The following is a 15,138-nucleotide window of genomic DNA, read 5'->3' on the forward strand; positions in this document are numbered from 1 at the left end:
GCCTGTGTATCAAAAGCTTAATTTATATTATTCCTCTCTGCTATAGAGCTCCATTGTTGTACGATATTAAAGACACGTCACATATTCCTTCATTACGATACTCACTGGAGCACCAAATGTGTTTTAATCCACATCTGAAAATGTTCCCATACAAGTGCACTATTAACTCCGGTTTGTGAAACATTTGTTAAAAAAATGACAAAGCCCAGCTATATATTTGTGACAGGATTTCGAAGACAAATGTCTTCAGTAGTAAATGGGCTGAAAACAGGCAGGTTGTGGAAAGAGATTTTGAGAACATACTGTTGAGTTTGGCCCTATTTTTTATTGGATTTGTCAACACCTACAAAAATACAAAATATCAGCCTTATCCTTTAACTGTGTGCACATTTAATGGGATTATTTTTGCACCAAACTGCCACATAATGTACAGCCTGTGATTGACAGGTTTGTAAGCTTGATGCTGACTGTGACCTTATGTGAGCATCTAGAATCAGATATCTGTTCACCAGGGAGAGGGGCAGCTGGAGTTGTTTTTCCATTCCTCTCTTTTTTTCAGCCTGTCTCGCCTTACCCCCATTACCTGCCAAGAGCAGACTTTTAAAGGAAAAGGGCAAATAGGAAGCCCTGCATTCAAGTTAAGTGACACGATTCATCTCGGAGGTCCCAAAGCATCAGTTACATTCCTGAGTCTGTCCTCAAATGTTTAGGAATATGTCCCTTTGCACTCTCAGCTCTAGTGTTGCCAGATTAGAGCCACACCCCCCCCCCCCCCACACACACACACACACGTTTTAGAGCAAGTGACACATTATGCCGAGACAATACAGATCTGTCCACACCTTTTTATATATTCTATGTCGCCTTCATATACTAGCTGTGTATAGGTTTAATATATAATGTATTTTCTCACAATTTAATATTTGATTGACTATTTGCAACAGGTGTGGTATGTCTGTCGCGTGTGCTTGTACATGCATTATGGGTATTTAAAATGGTGACTCTCTGTACATATCAGTCCGAGGAAGAGCCTGCTGCTTGAAACGTTACACAGCGAGAAAAAGATTGAGAACACATTTGAATGGAAGAAATAGTAATGCTGAATTTGAGGTGTGAATTTGGAGTAAAACCTTTAGAAATATATTGATTTTAGTGAAGCAAATTGTTTAAATATATGTTAAATATAAATTTTAATAATACGGTGAGGGCCTGAAGAAAAAGAAATCACCAAAACAGCAGCATTTTAAACTAGCACAGCCACCAGAAGTCCGTCAGAATGAATACAGGAAACATTCAGGACAATTGTGCAAAGACAAGTTAGTGAAATAAGAATGAATGGAAATCGAAAGTCTAAGAATAAATGTAAAGTTTATGATGTTTGCAAGAAAAAAAGTGGGAAAGTAAAAGTAAAGAACAGTTGATTCTAAAATGTTTACAAGCTAAATATAAGATTAATCTAATTTGTGATGTATATGAACTCAGTTTTATGTTTTATGTTTCAACTGTCTGAATTTAGATTGTGGGAAATATCCGTCTTTAAAAATGACTGTAGAAGGTGACCAGTTATGGGTAAAAACGTAATTTGTCTAAAAAAAATGAGGGAAGTCATTGAATGTAAAACAGAAAGTGTGAACAGTCATTGTGTTATATATGTGCACACATACAGGCACTCAATGGAAAAAAGGGCACAAAAGAGGCTTTGATCGGCAGCTACTCTGGCTGGTCCTTTTACTGCCTGTATTTGTACAAATATTGAGCACAATACATTGTGTATTTTTGCTTGCAAATACTTTCCTCGTTTTTTCTTTGTATTGTCCTCATCCTCAGTTAAACGTTTCATGGAGGCGTGCTTCAAAGGCCCTCACAATAGCATGTTAAATATGATTCTCCACAAAGTGAAGGTGATACCATGAAACACGTCACTGTAAAACAGTTAGAAAACGTAGTCGCCAAAGAGGGACGAAGAATAGAGGGGTATTATGTATTGCCCTTTAGGTTAAGCCGTTATATTAGTACTTAATAAGCGTACCTGCACTCTACATTAGCACCGACACTCAACTCTTTCATTCTTATTGTGTCTGCACATGTAAACATCATGTACTTCCTGTTCCCACTGATGAGAAACTCACCACGTATCTGGACTAAACCGGTGAGTCAGTATTATCTGATCTCACCTGCCAATTGGGTTTCACAGTGTGTGTGTGTGTGTGTGTGTGTGTGTGACGCCATGGTGATGCAAGTAATATTCTGCTTTGTGATGAATAATCCGACCGATGAGCAGAAGATAAAGGACACATACAAGCAGGAAAAAAAGGTTTCACGAAGCGTATGAGTTGTTACGTAGGAGTATATATATATATATAAAATCCTGCGTGAATATATATTACACTAGAAAATAAACATCTTACATTCAATTTTCTACAGTAGTAGGAGCCTTAGTTATTGCCGGTTTGTGCACATAAATAAAAACCAATGTCCTGTTGTATGAAAATACGAAGCGAACCCTCTGGAAAATAGGTGTAATTGAGTTCACAGCCTTTGCTCTAATAAAACAAACAAAACATTCTAAAGACGTCTGTTTTCACAAAGAACATAAAATCATTTGTAAAAATAGTTGGAAAGAAATCAGCTGTGCAAAGATATTAACATTCCCAGTTTGTTTTCTCTAAAAACTTAAAATCAGGGTGCAGCACTTCTACCAACGCCCCAAAAAATAAAACAAACCTGCACAGTGGCGTTTTACAGTAGCAAGTGATGAGCAAACAATAACAAAAACGCTAAAGTTTTTTGATTTTGAAGATCGTACAATCCTTCAAATGATAAAGACCGTGTCACAATCTCATACTACATACCAACTGTATACAGTATATACTACTCTTAATACACTCGTGTTACTTTTTTTTATAGTAACAGAACATGATGCATTATGTACGCCACGCAAATCCAATCAATTCCGCTTCACAAAGAGAAAGCTAAATGTTTGTCCTCAAATGTAATGTTTTTTTGTATGTTTCTGATGCCAATTCACCACCAGCCACCATTAATCACAGGTGTTTCCAGCTGTGGAAGACTCCATTTCAGGTGTTTTTTTTGTGAGCAGTTTGAGTGTATTTTCTTTTGTCACTTTTGAAGTGCAAACTACAAACTCAAAACCTACTTTGAGTCAGTATGTGGTATGCATTTGGGACACACTTGCGGTCTGAAATCTTTATGTTTTAATGGTAGCTGGAAATGGAAGGAAAGCAGATACAACAGATAGAAGAGAGTAGAGAAGAGAATGGACTGTGCCCTAATATTTGGCTTAAATGTTAACAACCAAACCACCTAACTACATTGAAGTAAACACAATTTGATTCAATATTAATAAATTGCCTTGGAATATTGTTATATTATATTACAAATATATAACGGTATAGAATAACAGATACAAAATCTGACACACAATAGTTTTCCTGTCATTCATGTCGTACAATACACTGATATTAGAGCTGGGGAAGGTCCATTAAATGTGATATTGTCTGTTACGCATGGCTTTATATATTCTGTATTACACACTGTATTTACACCAGCCTTGTATTTGCTATCTGTCTTTATAAAGAAGGGTCCATTCATTGAGGGAAGCTATTGTAAAGTCACCACAATTAAGGGCTTTGATTGGTTCAGGCCCTTTATGTACCTGATGTGCTCCCAAACCTTGGGATTGAAATGGCTGACACTTCCTACAGAAACAACATATCAGCACACACACACACACACACACACACTATAAAAGAAACCTGGGCGATACCAGAAAAAGAGAAACGACACTGAAGCGGGAACAAACAGATGTCAGTTCGACTGACTCATCAAAGCGTGAGTTTAGAAGGAGACAGAGAGTAAGACAGCTGACTGTAAGACCAGTCCAACGACAGCTTCAGCAGGCAGACAGACAGGTCACCTGGCTGCAGATACAAAAGCAGCTTATACGTACAGATACAGTATTATTTAGTTTACATAATATTCGAAAAAATGTAGAAGATAATATTACTTGATTACGGTTGAAACATTGACTGAGAAACAACAGTTTAAGTTAAAGAGTTCAGGCTTGAATAAAAGCAACACTGTGTTTGTGTGTCTATGTGTGTGTGTGTGTGTGTAAATAAGTGCCAGGATCAAAGAGCACTATGGCTTGTTTCATTTGAGCCATATGCAACCCCAACTTCTATTAAACTCAATACCTACTGTAGGGATGCAAAATGGCAGCCATAGAAAGGCCACTAGAGGGAGCTGTGACATCCAGCGGATGCTGTGTGTGCCTCCCTCCATAAGCTTCAGGCTTTAAGGTGGTTTGGTTCATACTAGAGCCTCTTTCTCTTAAAGTAGTCAGCGTACTGCCCTCCCAGGCCCTGGGAGTGCTGCCCGATGTAGGCGCCATCTGATGATGTCACTTCCTGCACCGCCAGCTGAGGGTACTCCCTCTTGTGGCCCCTCGTCTGGTTCTGAAGAGACAGAAGTGAGAAGAGAGGGATGAGTCAGAGGTGAAGAAACGGCATGCTACGACACTTTCATGTCCGACGTCGTGTTTTTAGATTGTAATGCTGGAAACTTCTAATTTAAATGTATGATATTTATGTTTTGAACTGTTTCAATATTTAGAGAGCAAAACACATTTATTTGAATTACAATGTTTTCATCACGACATCGATTAACCTCTGAAAACTGAAGAAAAACTAAATGAAGAGATTGGGAAGAAATGGGGAAAAATGGGACTCGTGCAAACATCCTGTGTCTAAATGAGGCTCTCTCCAGTGAGCGAGGGCCACGGAGGCCGTCTGTACAAACAAAATGTAAATCTTTCTCGAGGCGAGGCTTAGCTGTCTGCTCTCATCATTGTGCTCTCTTTCTCCCTCTGAATCCTTTCCTCCTCTTCTTCTTCTTCTTCTCATAACAGTTTTCACAGCCTTAAACTATGAGGACAAAGTTCAGGCTGTACTGTGGCTCTATTGCCAGCCACACATGTAACAGAACATACTGATCTACTATCTCCATTGTCTTCAGCAGCAGGTCCCAAACATTGTGGATTGTCTAAAAACAAAACAATGAGTACATGCGGGGTTATGAGCAGTTCAACCTAAGGATGTCACTTTATGTTTATTTGACCCGTAACTCACCAGAAAAAAAGTGCAAAATGACGTCAAATTCAAAAAGGCGCTTTCTTTTTACTCCAGCACACTTTTCATGAACGCAATAAGCTTTGCCGTCTCATTTCGAAACCTTTTCAGTCCTCATTTGTCTGCTTTCTCGTCTGCTCTGTAATTCGCTCTGACAGCGACACAGCTGGACACGCTGTGTGCAAGCGTCCTTTCTGAAGTGAAAAGCTCGATTGACCATGTTAAATTAAGATACAAAACAAATCGACCCGTAAACCGCAATGTGTAACCAGTCAAATATCATCTTGGTGGTTAACCCATTATGAGTTAACCGTTGACACCCCTATAGTTCAACCAATGAGTAACTGATTCTAATTTGTATTAGACACCTGAATAGGTCACATTATCCAGTAATTAACAACAAAACAAGCAACCGTTAGTGGACAGTTTGACAAATAAACATAAGTTTGTGTGCCAAAAATGTTGTTTTTGGTTTCTTATCCAGTTCATCAACTCATAACCTCTCACCCACCCGAGTGGGTAAACAGCATCAACAGCAAATGAAAATGGAGGCATATAAGAAAACAGTTACGACTTACAAAGTAAGACGTCTCATTAAAATATGATCAAATATACGAATAGAAACAGGAAACACCAGATATAATGTATACCATTTTTAAATGAAGACTTGGTTTTATAATAAAAAATCTATAATCATTTATTTGTTTGTTGATTTTTTTTAAATCTAAATCTCCAAAGTAGCTAGTAACTAAAGCTTTTAAATAAATAAAGTAAAAAAGTTCAATATTTGTCTTCAAATTGCAGTGGAGTAGAGGTATAAAGCGTGGTAAAGTACCTCAATATATACCTGAGTAAATGAACTTACCGGTACTTACTGTCCACCGCTGCTCACAGATGTAATAAAAGTGTTACAACCTGTATTAGAGTGTGCATATTCTCTACTTACATAGTAGTAGGTGTTCCAGTCAGTGGCGGCAGTGTGTGTGTGTGTGACAGGGCTGGGCGTGGCCGCCGCCGGGTGTGGCGCCCCGAGGAAGCCGGGCATTAAAGGCAGGGTGCTGTAGGCTGGGAGCACGGCAGCAGCTGGCAGGACGGCCGGTGGAGGGACTCCGAGAGGCTTACACACGTCTACCTCCTAAAAGACACACACACACACACACACCAGCAGGTGATAAGCCTGGACCTGGCTGCTCAGCGTGTGTGGAGATGTCTGGTATCAGAGTGATGCGGTCCCTCTAACAGGGTATCCGTGTCTTCAGAGAGAGGTCACAGACGAACTGCAAGGAAATAACAGCGTGCCGCTCTGAGGGCTGCAGCTCAGATCCTTTACACTGTGTCTGCAGGACACAATGTTGTTCTACTTGTTTTAAAGAGCTTCTGGGTCCTATGGATTAGCTAGCATCGATCAAATGTTGTGATTGTTTCTCGAAATAAATAATTAGCCATTTCTAAGCTGTGATTAATAACTTGCTTGTGATCAGGCGTTTGTGTGCGTGTGTGTACCTTGCTGGCGTAGGCCTGGTTTGCTGTTGCAGGCTGGGAGTAGTACTGAGTGACCGCCTGCATGTAGGAACTGTAATCCCCGTAGGTCGACACTGGAGGAGCCTGAAACACAGGTTAACAAAAGGTTCATTTACAAGTTCTGTGGGGCCCATTATTTATTAAAGTAATATTTAGTAGTATATATAAAGTATATAATGTGTTTTCTTTTATGTAAAGATCTAGGAATTTTGTCTATATCTATTACACATAATTTAAGTTAAAAATAGAAACAAAAATTTGGTGAATTCACCAAATTTCGTTTGTGTTTTCTCCTGATTTATATCTTCACTTCCTATAAGTTAGAAGATATTCTGAGCTGCCTTCACCATCAGAGGATCCGGTTTTCTGTGATCTGAAGTGAACAACAGTGTCCTAAATGTGATGTATGGGAACATTGAACTCAACAAAAAATTCAACCAATCTGCTACTTTTTGGTGAAAAGAAATGAAATACGAAAAATGGTGTGTGTGTGTGTGTGTGTGTGTGTGTGTGTGTGTGTTACCTGTGTATGCTCCTTGCTGTAGTCTGTGGCCGTGTTGTCCTGTGGAGCGGCGGTGCCGTAGGCGTGAGCTTGTGCTTGATAGTGCTGGTACCACTGCTGCATGGCCTCCTATGATACAAACAACCCAGCAAAAATCAGCTGCAGAGAAATGAACGTTTTGCTCAGTCATTTTCTTGTCTTTGCTGATTTTTATTTCTGTCTTTCTTTGTCATGCATTAACTTTTGTCCCTGGCCACGGCTCTGCTCTGTTCCTCTCCTTTGTCTCGTCCTTCCAGACGAATTAAACAAACCGTTTTATTGGTTGTCGAATCATGATTCATTTGTTTGGATGAGTAGATTGTAATTAACATTTAAAATTGGGTTTGCATCACACTGCAGATATCAGATGTGTCACTTGCTGCTGGAGGGAGCATAACTACGACTAGAGCAGAGGAAGAAAGAAAGAGATGCAAACAAACAGCCAGTAGGGCGGCTTTATGACTTGTTCAGAGTGGAGTGTTGAGAGAGACGAAGGGAACAGGGACAGATGGAAAGACTCAGTGCTGTGTGCCAAATTCTCTCTCATCCTGTCTGTCCAAATATACATACTAATTCTCAACTCTTCCACCACCCTGCCTCCCATAGTTACAGCTCACTCCGTCACTTCTGTTCTCATCCATCTCATCATGTATCTATCCACTCTCTCTCTCTCTGTCCCTCTCTCTCACATGTTAGGCCAAGAAACACAGTTGTGAACTTCCATCCATCTATCACCGTATTCCTTCATTTGGATCACTGTTGAGCGTGTCTGTATGAGCTATGGTACCTGTGTGTAGGCCTGGTTGTATTGGCTGTAGTCAGTGGCGGTATCGGCGCCGTATTGGGCTGTGGTTGTAGCTGCCGCGCTGTGGGAAAAGGAGCCGGAGCCCTGGGAGACGACTGGAGCTACCGAGCTGCCGTACATCCCCGGCTGTCCTCCCTGGACTTTACTCCCCACTGACCCTGAGCAACAGCGGAGGAGGCACAGTGAGTTAGAAAGGCTCGTGGGTAATCACACCAACGTACGCATTAACATTGCAGATCATCTCAAAGGTCTACTCCAAACAGAAATCCATCGGTTTGTGCCCTTGAAACTTCGCTCTGAGACTTTTGTAGCTTGCACCTTCATGGACGGCGGCAGCTGTAGTCCGTTTATATTAACAACAGTCAACCACTCCTGGAGCATCATCTCCCTTTTACAAAGTTGACCTGTGTCCACCAAACAATCCTTGCTCTGCTTGGGGATGAGGCGTTGGTATGGCTCGGACGCACTGCATGAGTACGTTACATATGAGACCAGCAGCCAATTAGCTTAGCTTAGCATAAGGACTAGAAACAGGGGGAAACAGCTAGCCTGAATGTCCACGGGCTAAACAATCTGCACCTCTAAAGCTTGCGTAACAGAGACATCTTTAAATCCTACAGACAGTTGGTCTTTTATATTCCTATTTTATCAATAGAGGTGATAGAGTTTGTACATAAACCAACCAAATGTGTTTCCTGTACATAAAATGAATTAAAAAATCAACTTGAACCGAGTAAGAATCTTGATACTTATATATAATATGTAATAAGCTTTTAACAAATGGGCAAAAGTACTGAAAGAGCTACCTTTTTCTTGATTTGTAATTTTTTATTTTCTAAAGGATATTCACATTACATAGACAAAACAAGTACAAATAAATAATTGAATGAAGCAATTACACATACAACAGAGGTGAGCTGCAGAGCAACAAAGACACAAGTTAAAACAAGACAAGTCACAGTTATATTGTTGTAGATATAGTGGAATTCTCTTGATCAGTTCAACCACTCGGATGTTTCTCATTATATAGCTTTACAAGGTATGTGGAAAAAACCTCAACAACTGACTAGTGCAGTTAGCCTTTTGGGTGTCACACAACTGACAATAATAGTCACTGATGATGATAAAGGGGCTCAGTCAGCAGATCCAGAGTTAGTGTGTGGTTCAGGAAGACCCGAAGAGAAGGAGTCACTTTAACCCACAGTGCTTTAAAAAGTGGTCGTCATTCTATTCATTCTCACGGTTTCCAATAAAACCCCAAACATCTCTGTCTCCAGTCACTACACATACCCGCCTGGGAGCCAATCAGTGAACGAGCTACCTTAATGCCACTGATTGCACATATTATTATATTATAAAAACAGTCTGCCTTCATTTGTTGTGTGTTTGTGTGCTCACCTTGCAGAACCACCCCCGGCATCACACTGGCCAGGTTCAGATAAGGATTGGAGGGCAGTCTGACTTCTTTAGGAGGATCGCCCAACAGAGAGCCCTGACCACCGCTTACCTAACAAAAGAGAAACAGATTGAAATGGTTTTATTACAGTCATTTACAAGTCTTGCAGGTCAAAGAAAACCAACTTCAGTCTGTAAGTTTCACAACAAATTGAATTACTGGTCCGTCTGAACTCTCAACGTCTGATCCACAACTTTGCATCCCTTCTATCTTCACTCTTAATTTGGATTTGGATTACAGATGGGGTTGCTAAAAACATAAAACCTTAGGCTATGCAACTGCAAAAGTGAATTTCATCTCAACCGCACCAACATACCGTGATGAAAGGATTTTCATGTAAAGATTCTGATGAAGTGCTGAAGAGGCGGTGGAAACCTGGGAGGATTGTACTCTGTTTAATTACACTTTCCCTCCATTAAAGACACTTTAGAGAAGACAGCGCTGGGACTGGAATCCGTTCCCCGAAGAACTTTAGCCCTTTGATTATCTTTGTACACTGACTTGTTACGGATGATGATGTCAGCATAGCAGCATTATATTTGCAACAGGCCGAGTCACAGACATGAAGAGGAGCAGAAAGGCATGCCGGCTTTCAGTGTGTGCAGAAAGGTACAAATGAGCAGGAAGGTAGCCAGACAGAGACCTCATACTGCAAACCAGGGTGAGAAAGAAGTGGATTGTGGGAATTTACCAAAGAGAGAGCACTTAAGGGACTGAGGCTGTTCTTCATATGCTCACTCAGTGTATGTTTTGAAGCCCTGATGAGGCTAAATCCGGAATAAATATTCGCCCACAAGAGACAGATGGTTAAAAAAAAAGAGAGAGTAGCTGAGGACCGCAACAATCAATTTATTAAATTATTGATGGATCTGTTAATTATATTTTAAATTGTGTTGTATATAAAATGTCTTGGTTTACAAGGAATTTGTTTGGTGCATACAATTAACCTATTAAGAGGAAATAGAAATACACAATAGACTAGAAAAAATATTATTTGATATGAATATAATATGCAAAAGATAGTACAAAATATCAATACATGTGTACAATATAACTTGCGTATAATACTAGGACTAAAGCTCGACTCTGCAATCCGATAAATAATCATAAAACATCAACAAAACATAAGAAATAAATCACCAGCTACAAGCCTATTCAAGCCTTTTACAAGACTCTCGTTTTAAAACAAGTCAGCGGAAAACATTCACGTCAGCAGGAGACGGCATTTTCAACTGTCTCATGAAACTACTCACTTTGTTTGTTTCCCATTTACAAAGCTGTGTATAAAATCCAGATGTTTTTCAGCACACATCAGACAGCTACAGCAGATAACGACTCAATTCAGAACCGATAAAGAATAAGGTGAGATGCAGAATAGGAGGAGTAGTCGGGCTACATGACTCAGTGGTGTGTATTTGCTGTGTATGTGTGTGTGAGCATGCGTGCGTGTGTGGATTTGTGCTCACCATGCTAGCCAGGGGGCAGCCATCGAGGCTGTTGTGCTGGCCTACTGACGCATAAACTCCTCCAGGGGGTTTAGGTGGAGGCGGCCCGTGGCCTGAGTTACTTATACCCAAGGAGTAGCTCTGTCCCTGTGGATGGGAGCTCATCATGGTCCCAGGAGGAGCTGGCTGCCTGTCAAAGGAGGCGGAGGAGGAAGCAGAAGGGTTTGTGGAGAAAGAATGGGTGCCGTTTTGTTCTCCACCTCGACCCTGGAGGTATGACATCACACCTGCTGCCGATACCACTACTGTGGCATTGTGGGTGGACAACGGCACAGACTCCTGTCCAGACTCTGTAAGAGGAGAGGAAAGAGAACGAAATGAGCAGACAGAGAACGAAAGTAAAGAAGAAGACATAGGACGGAGATAAGATACACAGAGGCATGGAAAACAAAAGGAGAGAAGGAAAAGATGAAAAACAATAGAAAAGAAAAAGGAGAGGAAAATAAATGAAGAGGAAAGCAAAAGGTGGAAGTAAACAAAGTAAAGATAAGGAAAGCAAAATATGTGAAAGACAAAAAAGCAGCACAGAGGAACAAGTTGCAATATTTGAGAATGGGTTTCCTGCTCGGACGTACAGCGTCACTTCTCATGTTTATTTACAGCCCAGCACTTTGCTCCACACTCTCCAGGGTTTAATAAACAAATATACACACACAAACATTAAAGCTCATCATTTGAAGAAACACATGAATCCAATATTGCTGTGACAAATGGCCTCCACAGCACAACAAGAGAATCAACTCTAACGCGCCTGAAGCTAACAATCCCAGCAGACACGTGCGCTGCTAAAAGCCTCACATTACAAACACACACAATCAAAGAGGGACACACAAATACTTCAGCACACACACACACAACTGCACGTGTCTGTGATATATAATTTCCATTTTAAACAACACAGCTCCTCTCAGATGGAGATTTGAATTTTAAATACACTTCAGTTTGGGGATATGTTGTACGGTAATGTACAACTGTGAGCCATTCAGGAATCTGCAAAAGGGCAACCCTGGCACCCAACATCAACAAACTATGATTGAGGGACACATGCACGCATACAAGCAACCAATCACATGATCCTCCTAGCTGAGATAATAAAGTAAGAGATCATTGATGTGAAGCTACAGAGCCAGTGCCAGCCTATAGTTGACATTACTGTACAGTATGTGCCACCTGTCCCTCTACCAGAGGAGGCGGTACTGTATGTGCCGCTTTGTTTTACAGGAAAGAAAAACAAAAAAGGTGCCGTTACTGCAGAACTAATTTATCGGACGTTTTCAGATGCTCTTACAATGGCAAATGACTAAAGAACGGGAAGTAAACTAAAACGAATGTGATAAGCGCAGCATTAGCAGTAACACTGGTGAGAGGTGCACTGCAGGTCTCACTATGGTCACATTAGTTCGCATTAATGGCACCAAGTCATTGGACGATGCTCGGCCCGGCTCACCTGTAGGCGAGTCTCCCAGGAGGCCTTTCCCCAGCTGCACAAGGCCCGGATGCCGCAGAGACAAAGCTTTCTGCATCAGCAGCCTGGACGGGTCCCCGAGCAGACTGGAGACCTGTGGAGGAGAGAGGGAGGTATGTGATATTAGAGATTATGTCAAGAAAGTAGGAGAAAGAAGCATACAGTATCAATTAGACCACAGAAGGAAATAACTGTACGTTAAATGTTTACAGTATGTATCATTATATTTTCTCCTTTTAAACATTCTCCTCTACACTATTACAAATGCATATATTATTTAGAGAGCAGCGTAAAAAAAAAAAAGCCTGCAAATGTACTGGATAAAAAGCATAAACAGGATTCTCATCATCTGGATTCTGAATTGTCAGACAGTTTCTTAAACAACATCAAGAATACCAAACGTCAGTACCTGCTACTTTTAACATTCACATCACCAGTTAATGACAACAAAGAGACATTTTAAAATATGCTAATCAGAACGTAGAGGGAAACTGCAACGCTGCAAGGTCTCGTTTTAAACTGAAAAGAAGCAATTAGGTTGCAGGATTTTTGAGGTTGTTTAGTTTCATCGTGCATCAAGTGCTGAAGGTGAGAATGTAAGAGCACATATGCACATATGCACTATGTCTAACCCTCACCACTAACCTATGCAAATGATCAAACACAAAGCGGTGTCTTACGCTGCTGATGCGTTTGTCTTTGATGTGAAGAAGCTGTTGCTGTGCGAGCTGCATATGCAGGAGGTTCTGGAGGACTAGTCCATTACCCAGCATAGCATTCTGCAAGGTAAAGATAAATAGACATTGTAACAAACACATCAACACACACACACAAAAACAATACCAAAAAGGCGTTGATGTTATTGGGACCTGGTGTGCTTTTCCTAGTGTGAGCAGAGCGGTGGTGAGAGGAGGTCTGAGGAACGGCAGGCTGGTGTGACGCCCGTACTTCCCTAAAACCACAAACAACAAATAAAAACATCAGCGCTTGTCTTTGTGATTTAGTTTCCACTAATGTATTCATCAATCATCTTCTCAACGAGCTTAATTACTCGTCAGACAACCAATCCATCAGTTTTTTCGAGATATTATGTTCGTACAGAGCTAACTCCCTCCCTCATAACTTTATCCAAGTTTAAACCTCATTTTGAAGTTGAAGACGCAATTGAAAGGAAGCTCAGACAAACAAAAATAATCAATACAGAGAAGAAAAGCAGAGAAAGAAAACTTCAACCAGTCTGTCTTTATTAAGTGTACCGACAGTTTCCTCAAAAACAACAGAAACAGACTCCAGCTTCATCTCAGCGGCTGTTTTTCACAATTCAAGAAGTACTTGTCTGTATCTATACAATGCTAAAATGTAAGAGTGTTCTCTTGCTATAGCAACGTTTAGCAGTTGAACTGATATCGTTACATTCACCATTTTGTTAGATCTATTATCTACTCCCCAGATGACTGATGTTGAAGGAGTGTTTACGGTTGTAATTTACTGTTGGATTGACTATTAGGTGTTTACTGTTGTGTACTCTGTGTGTATGTTTACTACATTAATTACTCTGCTGCACTTCCTACTGGGATTTAATGTTGATCAAGAACCGATGATACTGTGCTTATTCAGGCACGAGAGTTTAAGTATCTACTCTTATAGTTTTCTTGCAACCGTTTGTCTTCAGTTGTTGGTCCTACTCTTGTTTATGGAATCCCATCGTTCTCTGATTTGTAATGACTTACAATGCCTATCATTGAATTTGTTTTCTCAGTTTTACTTCAAGTAAAAACCTCAAAAGCCAACTGCTGTGTTGTAGACTTTTATTAGAAGCGTCTTTAGCTCGATGCATAGCTGTGATAAAGACAACATGGCCACTGGGGAATGTAATTAAATGGTTAAAACTGTGCACCAATTATTGCCTTTCCTTCCAAAAAAAGCAAAATCAATACTCTTGTTTACCGAATTCCCATAACAACAACAAGTAGGTTTCTATTGACTAACATTCATTTATTATAACGAGTTTGGCTTGCTGGTTTAAGCTAGTGTAAAAAAGAAGTGTGAATAGATTTCTATAATTTCGGAGGGTTCGCCCACATTCACACATTTCAACACGTTTTCTCTGTTCAGGATTCATACCAGCAAGGCTTCTCTCCCCTTCAGGCGATTGCCACCCTACACCTATATGCACAAACAGAGTACACACACAATCCTTTGGTTTTTTTTTATGCGAGTGTCTATTTCTCCTCTGAAGGCCTCCTCGTAATTAATGTAAAAGTCAATGCTAATGGTAGCTTCCTCCAGACTAGGTGGAGAAAGTTGAACATTTAATCACGGTGCTAATTTCAGACATTGCGTGTGCTCTTTTTAAGAGAGCTCTCCCCCACCTTCTCCCCTTCCTGTTCTCATTTGTTCAACTAATGTCACATGATTTCATTTTAATACCTGAGCCATTCATCAAATAATGAAGCCGTCGACGAGGTGATTACAGAGTATAGCGGTGCCTAACCGAGGGACAGGCTCTTACAGTGGTTCTCTGATTATTATCCAAGACCCCTCTGGAGCCGAAAGACCAATCAAAGGATTGAGTTCAGGACGCCGATTCGTTTTAAAATCTCTCAAAAATGTGCAGTAAATGTCATTTTGATATAATATACTATTTTTTAAGGTGAAAGTTTTAGTTTCATGTTACTAAGGGACCTGCATCAGC

At 40.5% G+C, this 15,138-nt stretch overlaps 1 protein-coding gene across 1 annotated transcript in view; it reads right to left on the reverse strand.

Annotated features, from left to right (window-relative positions):
* Positions 1 to 4,337: 4,337 nt before the first annotated feature.
* raver2 (ribonucleoprotein, PTB-binding 2) overlaps positions 4,338 to 15,138 on the reverse strand; it is a gene marked incomplete at both ends in the record, with an annotated part of 55,612 nt that continues 44,811 nt past the window's right edge. The window contains 10 exons of the mRNA XM_079267014.1: positions 4,338 to 4,478; positions 6,097 to 6,285; positions 6,654 to 6,755; positions 7,195 to 7,302; positions 8,000 to 8,175; positions 9,416 to 9,524; positions 10,940 to 11,268; positions 12,426 to 12,537; positions 13,124 to 13,222; positions 13,313 to 13,395. Of these exons, the coding sequence (XP_079123140.1) occupies positions 4,338 to 4,478; positions 6,097 to 6,285; positions 6,654 to 6,755; positions 7,195 to 7,302; positions 8,000 to 8,175; positions 9,416 to 9,524; positions 10,940 to 11,268; positions 12,426 to 12,537; positions 13,124 to 13,222; positions 13,313 to 13,395 (1,448 nt within the window). The remainder of the gene's footprint in view (positions 4,479 to 6,096; positions 6,286 to 6,653; positions 6,756 to 7,194; positions 7,303 to 7,999; positions 8,176 to 9,415; positions 9,525 to 10,939; positions 11,269 to 12,425; positions 12,538 to 13,123; positions 13,223 to 13,312; positions 13,396 to 15,138) is intronic.

This window comes from Melanostigma gelatinosum (assembly GCF_949748355.1).
Source record: "Melanostigma gelatinosum genome assembly, chromosome: 4".
NCBI lineage: Eukaryota > Metazoa > Chordata > Actinopteri > Perciformes > Zoarcidae > Melanostigma > Melanostigma gelatinosum.